We start from the raw sequence: 23,311 nt of genomic DNA, 5'->3' as shown, positions 1-23,311 counted from the left end.
TAATAATAATAATTAATAATAATAATAATAATAATATCACAATTTTGTGCTGCTGACCAAAACTTCCATTCTAACTTGTTTCTATTGGCCTGGAAATTTGCAAATCTGTCCAGTATCTGACTTGACAAGTAGTTTTTTGTTCTTCAAGGCAAAAGAGATTTTTTTTTTTTTTTTTTGGTTTTTCAGCCATACCCGTTTGATGCTCAGGGATTACTCCTGGCTGCATGCTCAGGGATTACTCCTGGCTGCAAAAGAGATTTTTTAAGAAAAACATAACTTGTGGAAATAAGACTGTTCATGTGTACACAGGAAACTTTTAATTCCACAATTTTCTTTTTTTTTTAATAGTAAATTATTTATTTAAGCACCGTGATTCCACAATTTTCAGTAAAAGTGCTCTAGCATAACAGAATGTGAGCAGTAAAAGTGAAAAGAACTCAATGGCCAAAGGCCAATGGGGATATTTTTAGAAGAGAGGAAGGTACCACAATATTCCTTATTACCTTTTGCCCAAGCTTCTATCTTTTTTTTTTTTTTTTGTGGTTTTTGGGTCACACCCGGCAGTGCTCAGGGATTTTTCCTGGCTCCATGCTCAGAAATTTCTCCTGGCAGGCATGGGGGACCATATGGGACGCTGGGATTTGAACTGATAACCTTCTGCATGAAAGGTAAACGCCTTACCTCCATGCTGTCTCTCCAGCCCCCCAAGCTTCTATCTTGAATCATGAAACAACCATTTTGTTGTAGATCAGCTGTAATAAACTATTTTGTGTGATTCAATCTACCATAAGGAAATTTTGCTACATCTTCCTATGGATAATTTGCTTCTTTGCTTCCTAAAAATTCAGGAGAGTGAATGGGCTTTTGGAAAGAAGGGGATCAAAATATCAAAAATGTTATCAATAGGAACTACAAAGACAAGCTAAATCTATCTCCTAGAAGATGTGTTTCAAATATTCTGTTTATTAAAATCATGCTTTTAAATTTTTTTCTAAGACTCTCTAATTGTCACAAATAGTTCCTGCAAGATACTTTCCCCATTAGAGATAGACTAAAGGAATAAAAAAAGAAGAAAACTGCTACAAGAGGAAAAAAAAGAAGAAGAAAAATGTTGGCTTCCTGATGAACAGTGAGAGTTAGTGAGAAATTTCAGATTTCCCTAAACTCCCCAGGTTTTAATTTTCTCATCCTAAGGAAAGGCCTTGGATTAGGTGATCTCTAAAGCCTATTTTGGCTCTAGCACTAATAAGATATAGATGTTTGATAAAAAAAAATCAGATTCTATCTATTTTCAGTTGCATTTGACATCATCCTGCTGCCAAACACATAATTTCACATCCTGTATGGAATAGCCATTAGCTGTCATTGGGCCTCAACCAAAAAATAAAATCTAATACCATCCATCCACTATATATAGGGCATGTTTCTGAATAGGGACATTTGCATTAGACCCACATACTCAAGAATCCCACACACACTCTTTGCTAGGGGTGACAGTCAAAACCCAACACTGATTTTAGCTGCACTTTTGATTTGTTCTCTTTTGACTCCAATCTGTCAGAAGATATCTTGCTAAGGAACAACTTAAATGCTCTGATGATGTCCCTAAACAACCTATATACTTTCATATCAGAGGTTCAAGCAATTGCTTCACTTTTATTTTTTTTAAAGCACATTTCCCACAAAAGTTGTTCAAATGTGAAAACATTCTTTTAAAAGGGACCATCAAAATGGAGAAAAATGTAATGGTTTATTTATTCAAATGCAAGAAAGAAATGGATTCATTCCAATGGAAATCACATTGCAAACTGGCAGTTTCAACCCACAATGAGTGGCGATGTGGCCCACACATGATTTTAAAAATATTTCATTTTGGTGCCAATATTTTTTATAGAGAAACTTCACCTCAAAATATAAATATCAATTTGTTCTAAATTTTTTTTGGTTTGGTCTTTAGTGTTTTTTTTTTTTGTTTCTGGCCACACCCTGAAATGCTTATGGCTTACTCTTGCCTTAGGGATCACGTAAGGATCACTACTAGTGCAGGGCTCAGGGGACCATGTGTGGTGACAGGGATGGAAGTGAACCAGTCATAAGTAAGGCAGTCAACCTACCCCCTATATCTTTCTGTTCCCTCTTGTTAAATGTCTGAATTACACCAGTAAGGCTCACATTTCACAAGCCAGAGCTAAAAGATGACCAGAACCTTGCCCATTCATAACATTTCAACTAAAGAGCCCCTTTTGTAATCTAAGTGGCATGAATTTTAAATTATTATTTTCCAGATGTTACTGTGATACTTAAATTTGGCCTATTACAAACTTTTCAGTATCATTTTAATAGTTAAAAAAAAAACCTTCTCTTCATACTAATTATGTAGCCCTTTTGATGAAAATAAAAGCTATGTTTGATTGGAGCAGTCATTTAAAAGACCTTACTGGAGTCCCCCGAGCCTGCCAGGAGTGATTTCTGAGCAGAGCCAGGTGCCAAAGCAATAGTACAACAGAAGATTGGGTATTTGCCTTGAATGCAACGTACTTAGGTTTCACTCACACACACACACACACACACACACACACACACACACACACACACACACACACACACACACACACACCTTTCTATATGATCCCCTGACTCTGCTAGGAATGATTATGAGCACTGCTGGTATGGCCCAAAAGCAAAATAAACAAAATGTAAGCAAAGATAAAAGACCTTGCTAGTATCTTGTCTCTCTCTGCTCTGTATGAACAAAACAATGGAATAGACTTAACAATTTATCTTTAGTATAACAGATTTGACAATCCTAAATCTTACCATGAATTCATATATCCCTTGTCAGTGTAGTTAAAGCAATTCATTTCATAAATTTATGTCACTTTTTGATATAATGTTCCTGAGGCACAGTAAAACGTTTACATTAGGCATTAACAAACTACTTTAACTTCAGGAAGCAGTAAATAAAAGCAAACTGAACTAGGCGGCAGAGTAGATGAACTGAGCTCCTCCCTCTCTCCAGGAAAGTGGTTAACAAAAGAGCAAAGAGAACATTAAGGGCAGATTCCACTGAAGACTTGACCACAGGAAAGGAATGGCAACCTGTCTTAAAAGTTGGATATACTTGTTCAGAATGTTACTGGAATTTTTTTTAATAGCTCTTCTTTTTTTTTTTTATAAATTTATTTAAACACCTTAATTACATACATGATTGTGTTTGGGTTTCAGTCATGTAAAGAACACCACCCATCACCAGTGCAACATTCCCATCACCAATGTCCCAAGTCTCCCTTCGCCCCACCCGACCCCCGCCTGTACTCTAGACAGGCTCTCCATTTTTCTCATACATTCTCATTATTAGGACAGTTCAAAATGTAGTTATTTCCCTAACTAAACTCATCACTCTTTGTGGTGAGCTTCCTGAGGTGAGCTGGAACTTCCAGCTCTTTTCTCTTTTGTGTCTGAAAATTATTATTGCAAGAATGTCTTTCATTTTTCTTAAAACCCATATTGCAAGAATGTCTTTCATTTTTCTTAAAACCCATAGATGAGTGAAACCATTCTGCGTCTTTCTCTCTCTCTCTGATTTATTTCTAAGACACATTATCTTTGTCCATCAATAGGACAGCTGAGCCAAGGGCTGGGAGCATTTCTGATGATACAAGATCCTTCTACCAGCACAAACTCATTCCTCTTAAAAAACCCTGAGATCCAAGCATAGGGCTCCAAATTTAGAATATACGGATTCTGCACTATCATGAGGAGGAAAATCATTATTAGCTCCTAAACTCAACAACAAAAGCGCAGCAACCATCCTCGCTTTGTTTTGCAAAAGAACACACTTAATATAAATATCTTTGAGGCCAGCATTTTCTTCCTTCAATGTTTCACATGAGCAAAATGTGCTTGCTACAAGGGTTTCTTTTAGAAACAGCAAAGAGTCATTTCATAGAATAATCTCATAAAATTCTCAGCCCAATAGATACAATTTCATAAATGGTGTCTTTACAATGGCTCATAACAAAGTTATTTCACACCAATAAGAATATCTACACTATCACAAGTAGAGTTAAAAAATATTAACTCTGCTCCTTTTAGATCTTAAGAACCAGTCTTTAAAATCAAGGTAGGAAAGACCCATTACTCCAAGTTTTAACTCAGCAAATCACTCCATCTGGTCAATGTGATGTGGCAGAAACCAATGAGGCAAACAGCATGAGCTCAAATCAACCCCTACTTTGTTTCTGTATTCTAAGAAAATTAGGCTAAAAGTGATCATTAGTATGTCATCCACCTTTTAAAGGTCCTATAGATAAAAAACAAATGGTATTCAATAAAATGTAATAACAAATATTATACAGGAATAGCCTAAATTATCCATAAACTTGAAGTTCCATGCAAGCACCAGAGAAGCTTGGCATAGGATGACCGTTACAACTCTGGGCTCAAGCCTGACTTCTGATGATGATGATAATGGCTGTGGTGATAAATATTTCAGGTATAGAGAGTATCACACATCTATACAGCTGTCCTCTTAATAGCCACTGGGGGGACAGGGGGAGCAAGATGAACAATGACTCGTGAACCATTAAAAATCTGAGTATAGCAACTTGAACTAGCTAGTCCTGCCTCCAGTTAGAGGGAGAAATAAGGGAGGCATCAAGGGGAGTCATCAAGACCAAACAGGTGCAAGACTACTAAGTACTAGGTTAGATACAGAGGGGAACACATATTCTAGCCGCCCTGGGGGTGAGGGAAGAGGAAATGGGAGGTAGGACAAAAACGGAGGTGTAGGGAGGACAATTTGGTGATGGGAATCCCCCCTGATTTTATGTAAATATGTACCTAAAATATTATTGTCAACAATAATTAAGCCACTATGATCAAAATAAAAATTATATATAAAAAATCTGAGTATAACTTCTACTTACAAACTAAAAGCCTACTAATTGATCAGTCTCACCAACAACATATTTTGTACGTGATAGGTAGTATATGCTATATTTTTACAATAAACTTTACATAACTATAAGGAAAATATACATACACATATTCCATTCATCAACAGAATAAGAATAGTTTAAATTTTCATTGTTCACTTGTCATAGTGACTTGGCTTAGGCTTTAGAAGATCAGACATTGACCATTCACCTCTGAACCCTGGATCCCATCTACGGAAACAACAGTAGCACCAGGAATCAGACTTCTACCAGGAAAGGCCCTATTGCTGCCCTGGCATTGATTTACTCCAGAGTGGGTTCATATGACACCCTGGCGACTGAAAGCAACAACCTTCTTTCAGGGCAGAGATCTCTGTGTTGCCACCTAATGGTGAGATGAAACCAGAAGATGCTACACATTACCCTGACTTTGACATAGAATCTGTACAGAAACCAGGATTTCTATCTACAGAAACCTGACAACAACCACCAGTGGAGTATTTTTGTTTGTTTTTTTGGGCCACACCCATTTGATGCTCAAGGGTTACTCCTGGCTAAGCGCTCAGAAATTGCCCCTGGCTTGAGGGACCATATGGGACACCGGGGGATTGAATTGCAGTCCATCCTAGGCTAGCACATGTAAGGCAGACACCTTACCACTTGCTCCATTGCTCCAGCCCTAGTCTGGGCTCTAGTCTAATATGAAGATCTTTAATCTGTTTTTGAATTAATTTTGGTGAATGATGTGAGATAAGGATTTGTTTCATTTTTAGTTATTTTATGGTTTTTTGGTATTTGAGAAGACGACTCCCAGATATTCTCAAGGCTTATTCCTGGCTTTGTACTCAGATCATATCTGGTGGTACTCAGAGGAACATATTAGGTGCTGAAAATCAAATGCATATAAGGAAAGCTATAGATTTCTCTAGCCCCTGATTTCTTTTCTTTTCTTTTTCTTTTTTGGTTTTTCAGCCACACCCAATGATGCTCTGGGGTTACTCCTGGTTATGTGCTCAGAAATTGCTCCTGACTTAACAGACCATATAGGACACCAGGGTATCAAACCACAGTCTGTCCCTAGGTTAGCTTGTGCAAGACAGATGCCCTATCACTTGCGGATTAATCAGTTTTTCCAATACCATTTGTTGAAAATTTCCTCCCTCCTTTGTAGTGATATATTTTTATGATATAAATCATTAACATCATATATCAGTGCATATAGTCATAAATCTTTAAAATACAGAAGGACATTAAGTACTAAACACCATAAATAGGTATGATGGGATATGAAAACATGAATTCCACTACCCAGTATATTGAGAGAATATTGCCAATCATATCATCAGAATAAGAAAAACCTTCAAAACCAGTAGTCTCTACTGAACTCATTGCATCATCCTAAAGTCAAAAAAATCATAAACCAAATGAACTAACTACACTAGAAGCCCTTTATTTAAAATCACAAATAAACTTGAAGATCCTGAGTATCTTTTCCTGGATATCATTCCTGTCCTTCTTCTGAGTCACAAATTTAGCTCTTAAAAATGAGGTCAGAAAAAAAAAAAAAAAGAGATCAGATGGTGCCTGGGATTTACTTCAAAAGTTAGGATAGAGAGATTAGAGGGCAAGGGAAAAGAGTAGACAGAACAGATGACAAGAAAAAAAAGTGACTTAAGAACTGGCCTAGGTGAGGGCACATAGCTAACCTGGGATTGATTTCTGTCATCCCATGTGGTCCTTTGAGCACCACCAGGAGAGATATTTGAGTGCAAAGCTCAGGAGTAACCTCTGATCATCAGCAGATATGGCCCAAAAACCTCAAAAAAATAAATAAAAGACTGGTCTAGATAACGGGATGACGTTTTCATTATATAATTTCCTGCTCCTTTATATGTTTGGAATTTCCCCCAATAGAATTCTTCTAAATTAGTATCAGATTTATGAATATACACAGAGGATATTATAAATATTTGATATATTAATAAATAAGCAATTCTAGACTATATTCCTCTGACTATACAATCAAACAATCACAAATGCCTATACAATCAAAAGCCTAGGTCAATAGTTAAATACTAGTCAAATTTTTAAGTGCCTAATAGCCATGTATTGGCTATTTCCAACATCACATTATAAAGTATTGTTGGACAGCCTACAATGAACGGATACTCCATGTGATAAGAAAAAAGTGTAAACAAGTAAAAATTTGGCCTTCCTATCATCTTGGCCTTCCTATCAACTTACTTGAACAAGTTTGAGTCCTGATCCATCCAACAAGTTCTAGGGAGGTTGTGTTAAGAATAATAATACCAGGGGCCAGAGTGATAGCTCTGCGGTAGGGCATTTGCCTTGCATGCAGCTGATTCAAACAGACAGTGGTTCGAATACCAGCATCCCATATGGTCCCCAATAAGCAACTTCTGAGGGCAGAGCCAGGGGTAACCCCTGAGCGCCACTGGGTGTGACCCAAAAACCAAACACCAAAAAAAAAAAAAAAAAAAAAAGAAGAAGAAGAATACCAAACTATTTTACAGCATTACTATGAAGATAAACTTTTACCCACTAAAATCCAATCACAAGAATAATGATGCTAAATTTGATGATGCTAACTTATTGAAGCCCCAATTAATGTCCTAATTAGATATAGCTCTACAATGTGTGCAGCAAGACTAGTGGCAAAACAGAAGTACAAATTAGCAACAACATGACAAATGTATATTTAAAGAAAAAAAATAAGGAAAAAAACCCTGAAAAATGAATCCGGCTTTAACTTGAAAAATGGAATTACATATTTCAACTTCCAATTTGTCAAGCTTTCTCCTCCCACGCACTTTATTTTGGAATTGAACGAAAAATTTCTTCACATGGTTGGGATTAAAAATTAAACCAAATTAATGTCAGAAGATTACTCAATGGATAGATGGAGTAAACCACTTGGACAAGATAATAAGTAATAATAAGTGAACCTGAATGAATTCAAAACTCCATGAAGACTAACTATGATGAATGAAGTCCCAACTTTCATCTACATTGAGATAGCTTCTTCCCAAACAGACCAGAAATCTTTGAGTACCTACATAATCCATGTCTCATGCATGTAATGTGTGTCTGAATCTCAAATAGAAGACATAAGTTAAGATTAATAAAATAAGCTTGCCTTTCAAAAATGAGATTCTTTTGTTTCAAAAATTATATTTCCATTATTCTGGGCCAACGTAAAAGAAATTGAGGAAAGCAACTGAAAACCATTTACATCCAAAGGTAAAAGGAGTGTAATGCCAAATTACTTACCTCTCCCAGAGAATCTTCATCTCACTCTAAAACTGTAATTCTCAACCTTTCCCCTCTCATCAAGCATGTAGAGAAGTGCCAAAACATAACATGAACTCAACCCAAGGGGCATATGTGATATAAAATAGGACAAAGTAGGCAGGGTGAGGGGCGGGGCAGAAGTTGAGAAACAGTTGTTCTATCACACACAAGTTCCTTTGTCCAAGACGATTAGGAGCATGAGTTAAGCAATTTATTTCTTTTTAAGGTGGATGGGTAGAGGGGTGCTTTAGTCAATATGTTTATTATTATCTAGATTAGTGGTTGGCAACCTTTTTTTTCAACTGAGCCAAATCTCGCCCAAACCACGATTGAAATTTATTTTGAGAGCCACACAGGGCGCACACTGACAGAGGCTAGGAGCAGAGTCCTGACTCCTGGAGTGGCCGCCTGGCACACAGAAGAGCCAAATTAAAAGTGTAAAGAGCAGGGGCTGGCGAGGTGGTGCTAGAAGTAAGGTGTCTGCCTTGCAAGCACTAGCCAAGGAAGGACAGCAGTTCAATCCCCCGGTGTCCCATATGGTCCCCCCAAGCCAGGGGCAATTTCTGAGCCCTTAGCCAGGAGTAACCCCTGAGCATCAAACAGGTGTGGCCCGAAAAACCAAAAAAAAAAAAAAAAAAAAAAAAGTGTAAAGAGCCACATGTGGCTCGAGAGCCGCAGGTTGCCGACCACTAATGAAACCTCCACCTCTGCTTTTTAACTTTTTTTTTAAATAAAACTTTATTGATTGATTGATTGGTTTTGGGGCCACACCCAGTGGCACTCAGGCACTCCTGGCTCTGCACTCAGAAATCGCCAGTGAAAGTCTGGGGCAGCAAATTGAACTGGGTCCTTCCCAGATCAGCCGCATGCAAGGCAAATGCCTTACTTTACGCTATCTCTCCAGACCCCCCCCTTTTTAATTTCTTACTTAGATTTCTCAGAAGCTGAACTTTTTGTATAATAGCATGAGCTTTCTTACACATCTCCATAATGTTGAGTCATGTTGCTGTTTTTTTTTTTTTTATGGAGAAGTTGTTTCTTTTGAGTTTCTTCATCTTTTCCCATTAGACATATAAACTGGCATATTTCCCATTAGACATATAAACTGGTATCGTTCTGGCCCCTGATATGGTCTGATATGTTTCTGCAACGAATTCCCTGCCACCTGAATCATAATCTGGAAATTATTAGGTTCTGTGATGGATTGACAAGCCTCCAACCATATTTCCCTTTGAGATTCCCAAAACTTTGCATCAAGTATAATTTTGCTCAAGCCTCATTCTAAGGGAGGACACATTGCTTTCCACATTGCATTCAACTCTAGTTATTTCCACTTGACCTTCATTGCTTTCTCCGCCAAATCTACAGAGAAACCTGTGGGCCAACAGGCAGGTTAGAATAATATACTGTTGTGGTTGGGCAACCTTTACACCATACTTTGGGAAAATATAAGCCTGAACAACACAAACAATAGTCTATGGACAGAAGCACTCTGACAAATGATACCTGATGGCATCATCAAAATATTCCGTATTTGGATATGCTAGATCTACTTTTACGTAACCACAATTGCCAAGTCCTTCCAAACATAGTGACCAATTTTACTCTGTTGTCTTCTAACTTTCACTCGGTATCCCTTAAAGTAACCCATGACAAACGTAAACCACATCTTATGGAACACAGACATGCAGGTCCAGTTTAGACAGTTTACTTTTAAAAGCATTTAATGATAAAAATTTAAATATTAGTTATACTTACACTATTATTTACATCAAGACAAGTTAACATTTACCAATTGTGGGGAGAGGGCTGAGTGTTCATCACTATGAGCCAAGAGAAATTTTTATTAGCAATTTATTTCCAGTATACACCCATAAGCATCATCTATTATTTTAATTTGTTTTTTTTTCAAATGGAGTCAGAACCTTAAAGCATCTTTAATACAATCTGAGTGCAGATTTTTCTTGAATTCTTAATACTTTTCCTTCAACTTTTGGTAACTATCTTAACTATATTCAACTCAAAGCTCCTTTATTTTGGCAAAATTTTCACCTTAAGTAAATCTTTCTAACCTAATTAAGAAGCAACTCTATTTTTTGTAGTTTGAGCTCAGAAATTCACATATTTCAATTAAATTGTGCAGTTATGATAGTTGCTACAGCTGGCATAAGCAGGTTCACAAGCAGGCTGACCCAGTAAGCATGGGTACTGGCTCAATAATTCAGTAGCAATTGGCACAGAAATTCATGTATGCTCTAACATAAAATATGAGTTTACAGGCAACAGTATTGGATATGCTTTGTGCAGTCTACTTTAGTGAAGTTCATATTTAATCCGGTAGAGATTTTGAAAACATCACTTTCAGATTCTGGAGCCATTTCCCAATTTCTTTTTATACCTGCTTTACACTCAAACAGCGTATTTCCAACAGTTGCTGAGGAGAGAAATTGGAAAGTTTTTTTTTCCTCTAGCAGTACTCAAAATATATTGCAGAAAGATAATAGGAAGAAAATAAATGAGCCCTCTCTTTCTGAGTGCTGAACAAGTTCTTCATGAAAGGAAGGGCTGGCAAGGCCCGGCCATGATGGAAGTTGAATACCACCAGAGTTTCAGCCTTCTGTCTTCAATTAAATTATAGGCTTCTTGAAGGCGCAGGTTAGAGCTTATATAGTTCAAACAACATGGGGCTAGTTAGACTAGAAACATCATTAATCCTCAATCATGCAATTGGTACTGAGATACCATATAAATGAGGCTGCTAGTTGCTGAGGTAGGAATGAGAAATAAAGCTTGGTAACTTACCCTAGAATTCAATTCTTATCCCAAGATTTTTATCCATCTTCCAAAAATAGATTTTATTCTGGGTTTATTTGATAAGGATAGGATGCATGAGCTCATCACTCATACATGGCACTATGAGATCAGTGTTTTTGTTCACGCAATGGATGAGAAATAGAAAAAGACTTTGGATATGAAGAATAAAAGTTCTTCCAAAAGAACATGTAGAAATAGTTAGCAAATCCCAGTCTGCAATATGTAATATTACTTATGTAAATATCTATTACACAAAGCTCGAGTGTCCCATTATCTTCAACTGCCATTGGGTTATAAAATTCAACTTAGATCAGGGTTTCTTCCCTCTTAAAATGCCCTTGGGATAGCAGCTAGTAAAAACAAATTGTAATTTCAATAACTGAAATCTTAATTTTCTGCTTCAAGTTTGCCAACTAAAACTTGGAATTTTGGGAGGCTGTAGTGTTAGTACAACAGTACAACAGGTATGGCATTTTTCTTGCATGTGGCTGACCCGGGTTCTATACCCAGCATCCCAAGCCTGCCAGAAGTAATTCCTCAGAGAAGTTCCAGGAGTAACCCCTGAGTTCTGCCAGGTGTGGCCCAAGAAAAAGCAAAGCAACACAAACTTGGAATTTTGGCTTTCAAATGGGGTAAAACTTGATTTCATATCCCATTATAAAATATAGCCTCCATACCCCACCCCCGCTCAGAAATAAAGTTTTTTCACCTATTAACCAGTCAACATTCCTGGAGGGGGGGAGTAGCTGAGGCTGACAAAGGATGAGAAAAGGCTTTGAAACACCCAAGAATGTAACAGATAAACAAATCATTTCTCAGGCAAAGGTTTCCCACCCACACATAGAGCCAAAAGGAACCCTCACAGAGTGGGGCAAAGGTGACAGATATGAGCCTGAAAAGAATCAGTTTGGTCCTGTACTTTTCAAAGGCTCCCTCTCATGCACAGTGTGTGTGTGTGTGTGTGTGTGTGTGTGTGTGTGTGTGTGTGTGTGTGTGTGTGAGAGAGAGAGAGAGAGGGGGGAATGGGGGGTGGATTTTGCTCTATTAAGATCTCTCAGGCAGGGGCTGGAGAAATAGCACAGTGGTAGACCATTTGCCTTGCATGAAGCTGATTTGAACAGACGGTGGTTCGAATCCCAGCATCCCATCTGGTCCTTGTGCTTGCCAGGAGCGACTTCTGAGCACTTCTGAGCCAGGAGTAACTCCTGAGTGCCACCGGGTGTGACTCATAAAACAAAACAACCCCCCACCCCAATAGATCTCTCAGGCAGATACCTAAATGTGTCTGGATTTTTAAGACAGCCTAATATTACTCAATGAAAAGTTATTTTAAGAATTTTTATCTTATTTACCCAGTTTGTAAATAGCCTAAGTCCCAAAATCAAATTTTTTCCAAAATAGTTTTATTTCAAGTTTTGGTCCCTATTCATACAGAGCTCATGTGTCAAGATCAGATTTTCCTCCATATCCTCTGTACCTAAGCTCTAAAAATTAGTTAGTTAACTTAAAATGGGTAAGTTATAGCAATGTAGAGAGCATGAGAGTTGCACTTTAAGACAACAGAAATGAAAATGACAGAAACATTTTAGTGAGATATCCAGATTTTTAAATTTTCTGATCCTGCCTTGTCTGTTTTACAAGTTTAAAGTCTGCTCTTCACTAGTAGTAGAAACCTGATTTAAAAGATTATTTTAGGGGTTAGAACAATAGTGCAGCAAATAGAAAACTTACACACATCTCACCTGGGTTCCATCCCAGCACCACCACCTGAGTGCTCCAGAAGTGATTCCTAAGTACAGAGCCATGAGTAAACCTTAAGTACTGTTGGGTGTCACCAAAAAAAAATTGTTTTAAAAATTGTTCCATGTTTATTATATGCATACTTTTTTCTTTTTCTTTTTTTCTTTTTCATCCCCCTTTTGATGCTAAGGATCAAATTCAAGGTCTCATTACATGTGAAACATGCACTCTACACCTAAACCACATCCTTGGTCCCTTGAACATATATATATACATACATATGTATATATATACATATATAATTGTCCAGTGTAAAATGACATTTTTCTAAAGTAACATTTATAACCCATCTTTTGCCTACAGCAAAAAGAATATAAACAAAAATTTAAAAAATAAAAAACATGGCACTTCCACCTGCTTCCTTAAAATGTAGGCATGTGAAAAGGAATATGAGACAAGTTCAATGCCTGCAACTATTTTTGGGAAAGGGAGTCAAAGGATATTTTGTAGAGATTGGTATAATGAAACAAGGAAGAAGAGCAGAGAGCCAGTTTAAAAGGTGTGTGTGTGTGTGTGTGTGTGTGTGTGTGTGTGTGTGTGTGTGTGTGTGTGTGTGTGTGTGAAACTAATCACCCTTGAGGACTCAAATTGGGACTAGTTGGCTTGGAATTGTTTAATTCCACAATAAGAGCAAAGTATTTACCACCCAGCTACCATGCCTCATCAGTCACCCTAACTCCCCTACATCCTGAGGTCAACATAGGTTAGAAGAGCAAAGCAGAACCCAAAGGACAACTACAGAGAAGCAGGGGCAGGACACTGGAGATAGAAAGTCTATGCTTGCCTGAAGTTCACACAGAAATAGCTTCAGTAAAAAGGCAGCAGAAGTCATAGCTAAGACACATCTAAATGATCCAAAGGATTAAACCCTTCTATTAAATATTTATTAATATGGGAAAAGGGACAGTGGAAAAGGTCAACATAAGTTGAGCTATCCATTAAGAATAAGGACATAGGAATCCGAAGTGATAGCACAGTGGTGAGGCATTTGCTTTGCACATGGCCAACACAGTAAGGATCCCGATTTGAATCTTTGCATCCCATATGGTCCCCCGGGCATGCCAGGGGCAACTTCTGAGTGCAGAGCCAGGAGTGATTCCCAAGTGCCACCGGGTGTGACCCAGAAACAAACAAAATAAAAGGACATAGGAGGCTGGAGAAAACACAATTTTCCTTGAATGCAAGCAACCCAGGTTTGATCACCGGTACCCCAGATGGTGTTCCTAGACCTGCCAGGAGTAAAGAATCAGTAGTAAAAGCTCTGAGAATTGCCAATGTGCCAAAATATTCAAATTAAAAAAAAGAAAGAAAGAAAGAAAGAAAGAATTGGGTCTAGAGTGATAGCACAACAGGAAGGGCTTTTGCCTTGCATGTGGCTGACCTAAATTTGATCCCAAGCATCCCATGTAGTCCTCTAAGCCTGCCAAGAGTACTTTCTAAATGCAGATCCAGGAGTAACCCATGATGTGGCCTAAAATAAGAGAGAGATAGAGACAGAGACACAGAGAGAAACAGAGAGACAGAGAGATAGAGAGAGACAGAGAGAGAAAGAAAGACAGAGAGAGAGAAAGAGAGAGAGAGAGAATAAGAGTCATCGGTCAGGGACCGGAGAGACAGCGGCAGGGCATGCCTGCCTTGCATGCAGAAGGATGGTGGTTCAAATCCTGGCATCCCATATGGTCCCCAGAGCCTGCTGGGTGCCAGGAGTAACCCCTGAGCACTGTTGGGTGTGGCCCAAAAACAAAAACAAACAAACAAAAAAAAAGAGTTGCAGATCAAAGGGACAGCATAGTGGGTAAGGTTCTTGCCTTGCTACTCAGCCCAGAGCACTGCCAGGTGTGGCCCTAAAAACAAATGAACAAAAAATAAAAGTGGGGAAGGAAGATGCATAAATAAGCTAGATAGATAGTACAGAGGGTAAAGCCCTGGCCTTGGGTAAAGCTCTTGTCTTGCATGAGGCAAACCACAGCTCAAATTCAGGACCTTTAGCATTACCAGGAATAATCCCTGAACACAGCTAAGAAAAAGTCACAGAGCACCCTGTACCTACACACCTACACACACAACACACACACAGAAAGAAAAAAAAAGCATAGCAGATAATCTATGCTACAGAAATTCTAGAATAGAAAAGTCACTAAAACCTGGACCACTCAAGAGGAGGCTTTGAGAAGAGGGTATGTTTGAGTTGTGCCACAAATGTGTGTTTTAGCTAGAAAAAGGAAGTCTGCCTATTTCCGGTGTAGAGCAGAAGCAATGCTCTCCACCTCCGGGATGGGGTGGGGTGTGCGCAGGCAGTTCTGGTTCGATCACAGACAATGGTATAAAGTCGTTATTACTTCAGTATTCTTTTCTCTTTGGTCAAGGGCCAACATTTCATGCATCATTGCAAGTACTTGTATGCGTAAACTGATTCAATCTTATAAATTTCTGTGGAAGGCTTTGTTATTTCTTCACAGATGAGGTGAGAGGCATATAGATAGGAACAGTAAGTGGTCTACAGTTCTCTGGTCACAAAGCCAGAGAAGTCTAGCAGACCGACTTCAGAGACCACAATCTTGACCCAGATGCCAAATAGATTGTACTATTACTAAGCTATCATAAAAAATGCCTTTTAAAACATACCTTCTACAACTAATGCACCGAGAGAAAACAAAGCAAGAAAAAACAGCATGCCACCTGATGTGTGTCCGCTTTTACAAACAAATGTGCTGAGAAAAAACAGATTTGGAAGCATCCCAAGGGAAATAATTGTCAGGCAGCAGGAGGTCCTAATGACCTCAAAAATCATTTCCCAGTGAGAACAGTCCAGAAGCTGGGACCACCAGAGAGCTACTCTGAAGGTCTTTCAGAAGGTCAACACCCAGCACTTAGTGGTGATGAAGCTACTGGAAGTTCATTGTGAGGGGACAATAGAAATAATCACCTTCTCTGCTGCAAATCCATTTCGGCTGCTTTACACTTAAGACTAAAATTCTACAATGTCCCACTAGAATAAGACTAAGATAAGCAGAGTGAGAGAAATCATTCTAGACAGAAAGTGATAAAAACAAAGACTCATGACAAATAGGTTCCATGCTTAGAAAGATATGGTGATTTACTATTCTCATCATCTCCTGCTCTTCTCCTTCAGAGAAATTCCCTCCCTCTCCTCTGGACCTCTCTCACTTAACCAAGTCCATATTCATTCTCCTGAACACAAGAGTGACTATGTGATTTGGCCAATGAAGTTCACATGGGAGTGACCCACATAACATAAGGAAAAGTCAGCTCCGAGTTAACATCTCTTCTTCCTCTGCCACTAGAGAGGCAATGTTCAGTTAGAGGACAATCCCTCAGCCAGTCGGGTCCTGAAGGCAAAAGGCAGAAAGCAGATCTCAGAGTAAAGAATCAACAAGGATCCTAAGCAAGAAATAAACCTTCACACTAAAAGTCACTAACACTCTTTCCTTTGTCACCAGGCAGGCAATCTCCTTCTTGTAATGTCTTTTCTCATTTTTCACCTTCCATGTTCTTTCAGGGTCCATTTTGGCCAACACAGAAATCAACTCTCCTTCATCTCCCTTCCACTGTTCTGAATCCTGAAGAATTATCACTCAGCATATTTTTGCCAATCAATTCCAAGAATCTGAGATATCTAAATTGAAGGACAAGGGTAGAGAGCATACAAAGCATTTAAAGAGCTGTATTGTAAATATTCTTATGTCCTGAAGAAAATATCTGGTCTCCTCACAACCTTCCCATATCAACCGGGTCCATTCTCTCTACCTCACTCAGTCTACCTCACTCTGACAATGGTGTCCAGCCAAGTGAAAGAGATTTCTGCAGGAGTTTCCTATTCACTTCCAGAGCAGTGTACATGATGATCCCTTCATTCAAAATACTTTACCACATGGCTTCCCATGCTTAGTTCTTGCATTCACTCATCTTTAGCAAATTTTGATGAAGACAGCAGAGATAGTCTGTGTGTCTCAAAATCCTAACCTCAGCACTTAGGAATAGAAAATAAACAAGACTGGATGGATTTAGAAGCTAAGAATGATGGCTTCTTTGTGTGTGTGTGTGTGTGTGTGTGTGTGTTGTGTGTAGGTGTGTTTCAGACACATCCAGCAGTGCTCTGTGACTTTTTTCTAGCTGTGTTCAGGGATTATTCCTGGTAATGCTAAAGGGACTATAAGTGGCCCTGGAATTTGAGCTGTGGTTTGCCTCATGCAAAGCAAGGGCTTTACCCAAGGCACTATCTATCTATCTAGCCTATTGGTTATTAACAAAAATATTAACAATATTGATTAACAATATTAGATATTGGGTATCTATTTTTATACAAAATTAAAAAAGAAAGGCCAAAGTAATAATATGATGAGAGGGCACTTGCCTTGCACATGGCTAACCCGAGTTCAATCCCTAACACCCCATATTCCCCCAAGTACTGCCAGTAGTGAACCCTGAGTGCAGAGCCAAGAGTAAACCTTAAGCACAACCACCCCACCATAGCCAGTATTTCTTCTCAAAGTAAAGTCAATTCATTGAAATCAAACATATACATCTTATGTTATACATAAAATATCAAAAATAAAACAGAACACAAAGTTTCTTTTGGTCAAGTACTAAAGACAAATCTAAGCCTTTGTCCCTTCTATCAATACATCTTGCTCTATTGTACAGTCTCAGTTCAGCAGAGAAAAGTAATTATACATCTGGACTGAGAGATCCAGTAATTGACTTATATTCAGATGACCCGCTTTCCTTCCTAGACACCCCAGAAGATGCCCTGAGTGACTCTAGAAATGACCCTTAAGCACTGCTGACCATAGAATCTTTCCTAGCAAAGTATGCAGGTCAGCAATTCAACCTCTTACCTAAGAAGAATGGAAGGAAGGAAGGAAGAAGGAAGGACGGAAGAAAAAAAGGAAGGAAGGAAAGGAAAGGAAGGAGGGAGGGAGAAAAGAAAGGAAGGAAAGGGAGGAAGGAAGGAGAAAGGGGAGGAGGAAGGGAAGGAAGGAAGGAGGGAAGGAGGGAAAGAATGAATAAGGGAGAGAGGGAAGGAGGAAAGAAAGGAAGAAAGGAGGGAAGGAGGGAGGAAAAGGAAGGAAGGGAGGGAGGGAGAGGGAAAGGAGGGAAGGAGGAAGGGAGGAGCACTAATGCCTTTTTAGTGTCAGCCTTTAATGCTGCCATTTCCTTTTCATATTAGCAAACAAATGCCCAATTTCTAGTCCAGGCCATACCTGAAGTACTATAAATACTATTTTAGATAATGAAGCAAATTCTTTTTTAAAACTGTACCACCTGACCCCAAGTATTGTCATTATGTTTAAATAGGGTGCATTGATGGGCTGCCTAAAAGCCTGAGAGTCAGAAGTCTTGTTTAGCTCTAAGAGAATTTTCTGTCAATGTGGATTTAGGTGGTGGTGGGGAGGGGAGGCAGGGAAGATGAGTTGAGGGAAATCACTCTACTGTAAAGTAAGAACTCTTTGGGAAAATGGATAACAGCCTTAGAACTGCTGGACCATTGTTTAAACTATGGCTCAGTTCAGCTTCACTGACTCCAGCTAAAAAGGGTGGAGTCAGTTCCAAATCAAAGGCAGTTCCCAATGAATGATGATATCCAAGACAAGACAGCAGTTTTTCCCAACCAAATTCAAGGACCTATTAGAAAGAGAAATAGCCACAGAAGACAGGCTGTGGAAGAAGCCTATGTCCAAGCATCACTATCAGCTGAAGCAGCATCAGTGCATATAAACACAGAGTCTTTTTGGCCATCAAAGTAGATCCATATCATTCCACATCTTTTATTTGTTTATCGGATCAGTACAAGGTGCACTCTTCCAAAGCACCAAACATCTGTTTCCTCCATTATGTGATTGTCCAAATAGTGAAACAAGGCTCATGGGTTATGATTATGGATGCAAACCTCAAACAGTTTATGAAAATACACTAGCAACCCGATGTTAATCATAATCAGGATGGTAAGATCTGTGTAACACAGTTCTTCAACCAACTACTTGGGCCTATTATTCATTGTAGTGTCAACCTAACTTTTAAAGACAACTTAAAAGACATTGAAAAAAAATTGATCTACAGGATCAAAGGGCTGAAATGCACAGGGCCCCAACTTTAATCCCTGATACCAGCAGAGTGGCCCTGATGGTACCACTGGGCCCAAGCAACAACATATTACCAAAACCAAGCACCCACTAAACTGATTATCATCCAAGTAGCCCCTGAGCCTCCTGTTTAAGAGCCTCTTGACCCAAAATTAATCTACTCCATTCAACGGACTTAAAAGGGATTTACTGTCCCTCAAACATACCTTATATTACTCAATAATTGCCTATAAAACCTCATCCTGTGTAATTTAGATCACTAGTTGAAAACTTTAGCACTGCTCCCCACACCACCCTCATAGATGACACCCCTGTATCATTTAGACAGTCACCCACCTGCCATTTTTCTTCCATTCGTCTTTCTTCGAAAAAAAAAATTCACTTGAAGTCCTCATCCTGTGCCTCATCCCTAGCTCTCTGCCAGGTCAGTTTTAGAAAAAAAGGGAGACCAGACTTTCCCTGTCAAGTACTATCCTCCACAGCTCCTCAAGAGAAGATCTTCAGAGAAGATCTTCACCTGCATCATACTGGTTGGGAGAACAATAAACACAATTTCCTTACTCTATAGTTGACAACCATGAAGTCTGTTGCTTCAATGTACACAGACACTAAATTGCTAGAAAATAAGCTAGCCAGGTACGTAGGGACATTCTCACTTGTGTACTGCTGTGTATCTATCCCAGCACCATGAGCTCCTGGCCCATAGAGGATGCACCAAAAGGAGTTTGAAAAAAGTGAAGGAATAACCTTAGTTTTATATTTCTTTCATTATGTGGTCATGCAAGTTGACAGGGAAAGTTCAAATACTATACTATACACTGTGTGTATAGTGAAAGTAAATAGGTGGGCCAGGGCAACAGAATAATGGGTAAGTCACCTGCCTTAAAAATGTCTGACCAGGGCCCGGAGAAATAGCACAGCGGCTTTTGCCTTGCAAGCAGCCGATCCAGGACCAAAGGTGGTTGGTTCGAATCCCGGTGTCCCATATGATCCCCCGTGCCTGCCAGGAGTTATTTCTAAGCAGACAGCCAGGAGTAACCCCTGAGTACCGCCGGGTGTGGCCCAAAAAACAAACAAACAAAAAATGTCTGACCTGGGTTTGATCCTTGGTACGTTATATAGTCCCCAGAAACTCATCATAAGTGATTCCCAAATGCAGACCCCAGGAGTGAGCCCTGAGAACCACTGTGTATGGCTCTTCTACCAGTCCCCAACCTCCCCCCACCAGCAAAATAAGTGAAGGAAGAAACATTTCTGCATTGGGAAGGAAGCTGAAACAAATGATTGCTCAAGTTCCTTTCAATTCCTAGATATGAAGACTTTGAGGAACTCCACACCATAAAAGCATGAATCCAGATCCCGAGGATGTAAAAACATAATAACTCATCCAAATGTGGACATTCTCCAGGGGAGAAATCACCAGTCACATACAAGGCAAATAACAGATGCGCTTGGAGGATTTTCAGAGTCAAGTCCCAGACCATCAGCAGAAAAATGAAGCTGGGGTCAACATTAAAACAACATAAAATAAACATTCCCACTAAAAGAAAGTTTTTGTTTTCCAATCAACAACAAATCTCCTTTAATGAAAGTCTGGATTTAGCTTTGAGGTTAACTAAGTATAACCACTTTATAATGATAGAAAAATTTATACCTACCATGTAAGGATTCACACACTCTCTCTCTCTCTCTCTCTCTCTCTCTCTCTCTCTCTCTCTCTCTCTCTCTCTCTCTCTCTCTCTCTCTCTCTCTCTCTTTAGGAAAAATGTGGTATTTACCCGAAATATCACACTAGAATGTTCAAAGTCTAAAATTGAAGACAAGACTTTTTCTTTTCATTTTGGGGTCACATCTAGCTGTGATCAGAGGTTACTTCTGGCTCTCCAATGAAGAATGATTCCTGGCAGGCTCAGGGGACCATAAGGGATGCCAGGGATCTAACCAGGTGGCTGTGTACCTGCTGCACTATCTCTTGCCGAGATATTCTAGTGGAATTTTTTTTTCCCAATCTGGATTCAGTTTACAAGGCAAAAGAGATAAATTCACACTTTACTAAACAAACAACTTGTTGATATATATATATTATATATATAATATATATATATATTTTGTGTGTGTGTGTGTGTGTGTGTGTGTGTAGTATTTAGCCAGTTAAACTTGAATCTTAAATTCCACACGAGAAAAGGAAAGGGATCAATCTGGAGATCATACAAATTTCCTTCTTAACTACAGCTTTGGACCACTAATTATCAGGCGCACAATTTATGTGCCTGAGACCTTTAATTCTCAAGAGTCTGCCATTAAGTTCTAAATGCCTAAAAGACCTTCATTTACACGACAATGATCGCTGTGCATTTTCTGAAGGTAGAAAACTTATTGGAAGCCAAATGGGGGCAGCAGCCGCCTCACTTTCAAACGGAATTAGAGCACGCGGGAGGCCCTCCACGAACTTTCCCCGGCAGGGCGGTGCAGAGGGCAAAAGGTGTGTTTCCAGGGAAGGCGTTGGAGACTCGGACCTGCTTGCATTTCTGCAGGTTCTGGGTCTGGAAGACTTCCGTCTCTAATTTTTAAAAATCATCCAACCACCACCTGCAGCTGTACGGTTGGGAAGTGGGAAGAGGTCAAAGAGAAAGGATGGTGGGAGAGCGGGAAGAACATCGCTGGATGCTCCCCCACCTCTCAACAAACCCCAGCGGAGGGCGGAGGAGAGGGAGCGGGCCTGGAACACCCACAAAGAAATGGGGAAGGAGAGGGAGCTCTGCCTTTCTCACGGGGATGAGTTCCTTTCACTAGATGGGAAAGACTGCCACCACCCCATCTTCTTGGCCTTTGGCCGCTGGATGCTGAGACCTCGCCGGACCGCGCTGTCCCAGCGCCACGCGGGGCCACGCAGGGTCCCCGCCGGGTCCCAGGAGATGGCGAGCACCCCAGGGGACCTCGCGGCCCCTAAACTGCCCCGCAGACTCCCGAGCCAAGGGAGCAAAAGCCCTTTCCCACCCCACCCCCACCTCCTCTTCCCGGGTTCCCCGGAACCGTGGGGCGCACGGTTCTCCCCGCGCCCACTCGCAGACGATCCTCTCCAGCACGCCGCCCCCGGGCGCCCAGACGCCCACCCCGACCAGGAGGCCTTTGAAAAACTTTGTGTGCAAGTGTGCGTGTGTGTGCGTGTGTGTGTGTGTGTGTGTGTGTGTGTGTGTGTGTGTGTGTGTGTGTGTGTTGCGCGCGCGCGCCCAGGGCTTTTGTCCATATCCTGGGCAGGGCCCCGGGCAGCCTGGTGGGGGGCCCCGGAGTGTTCGGGATTTCGGAATGGCCCGGCGAGGCCCTCACGGAACATCACGCCTTTCTTCCGACCCCTTTGGGCCAGCGAGAAACCCGGGGCGCGCCGCCTAACGCTTCCCATGCCCGGGGCGCTCAAGGGCGCGCGCGGGGAGCCTGGAGGAAAACCCCCTGCAGCCAGCCAGCCAGCCAGCGCCTTTCTCCCTGTCACGAGGGAAAACTGGCGATCGGGGAGACGGAGGCAGACCAGAAGACTCCTTTTGGGGGGAGCAAATGGAAGCGGGGTCCAGCATCTGCCCATCTCCCGCATCTGGGGGCGCTCCACTGTGGCATCGCCAAGTGGCCGCGACTCCGGGTTCCCAGCGGTCGGCTCAGCCCCAGACGCGCGCCCAAATCCACGCGCACACACCCGGGTCCCACCCTCCCCAGTCTGCCCGCTTGAAGCAAGGACCACCCCGCTCCCGAGGTGCATTTGCAGCAGGGGACCCCCCCCCGGCACTCACAGACGGTCTCCCCACGGCCACGGCCATCGCGGCTCCGGCTGCGCCCCGGGTGCGCACGCTCAACCTCGCCTCTGCTCCGGCTCCCGCTCGCCTCCTCCGCGCCTCCCTCGCGGCTCAGCTCGTCCGGCGCCCTGCTCCCCTCGCGGCCAGCAGCATCTGCTCCCCCCACGCCGCCGCCCCTCTCGCTTTATGCCAGCAACATGGCCACCCGCCTGGAAGTCTCCATCTGCTTCCCCGGGCAGGGGGATGAGCCTGCAAACCCGGGCGCGTGGGCTGGGGTTCCAGCGCGGTTGGCAATTTCGGGCTCGGGGATAGGCTCCGCAGGAAGGGCTTGTCCTGCTCAGAGGCCGCCAGGGTCCCGAAAAAGACCCTCTCGAGGTCCACCGAGATGCCCCCGAACTGGGCGCTGGCCGCCAACCCCCCTGTCAGTTCCTCCGTGTGCTGGAGTCCAAGTTAAAAAAAAAGAAAAAGAAAAAGAAAAAGCCGGGGCGCCCAGGTCCCGATCCCGGGTCCCGCCACGCTTTTTTTTGGCTAGGTGGGCAGCTAAAGGGGCGGCAAAGATAAG

The 23,311-nt window shown here is 41.2% G+C and overlaps 1 protein-coding gene across 4 annotated transcripts in view; it reads right to left on the bottom strand.

Annotated features, from left to right (window-relative positions):
• Positions 1-22,914, bottom strand: part of SEPTIN11 (septin 11) — a 103,216-nt gene extending 80,302 nt beyond the window's left edge. For all 4 annotated transcript variants that reach the window (XM_049790266.1, XM_049790267.1, XM_049790269.1 and 1 more), the window contains exon 1: positions 22,747-22,914. In XM_049790266.1, coding sequence (XP_049646223.1) covers positions 22,747-22,773 — 27 coding nt within the window. In that variant the 5' untranslated portion in view covers positions 22,774-22,914. The remainder of the gene's footprint in view (positions 1-22,746) is intronic.
• Between the last annotated feature and the right edge of the window lie 397 nt (positions 22,915-23,311).

Source organism: Suncus etruscus, chromosome 16 (assembly GCF_024139225.1).
Source record: "Suncus etruscus isolate mSunEtr1 chromosome 16, mSunEtr1.pri.cur, whole genome shotgun sequence".
Classification (NCBI taxonomy): domain Eukaryota; kingdom Metazoa; phylum Chordata; class Mammalia; order Eulipotyphla; family Soricidae; genus Suncus; species Suncus etruscus.
The sequence above is the reverse complement of the archived record's forward strand: the minus strand, read 5'-3'. Positions and strand labels throughout refer to the sequence as shown.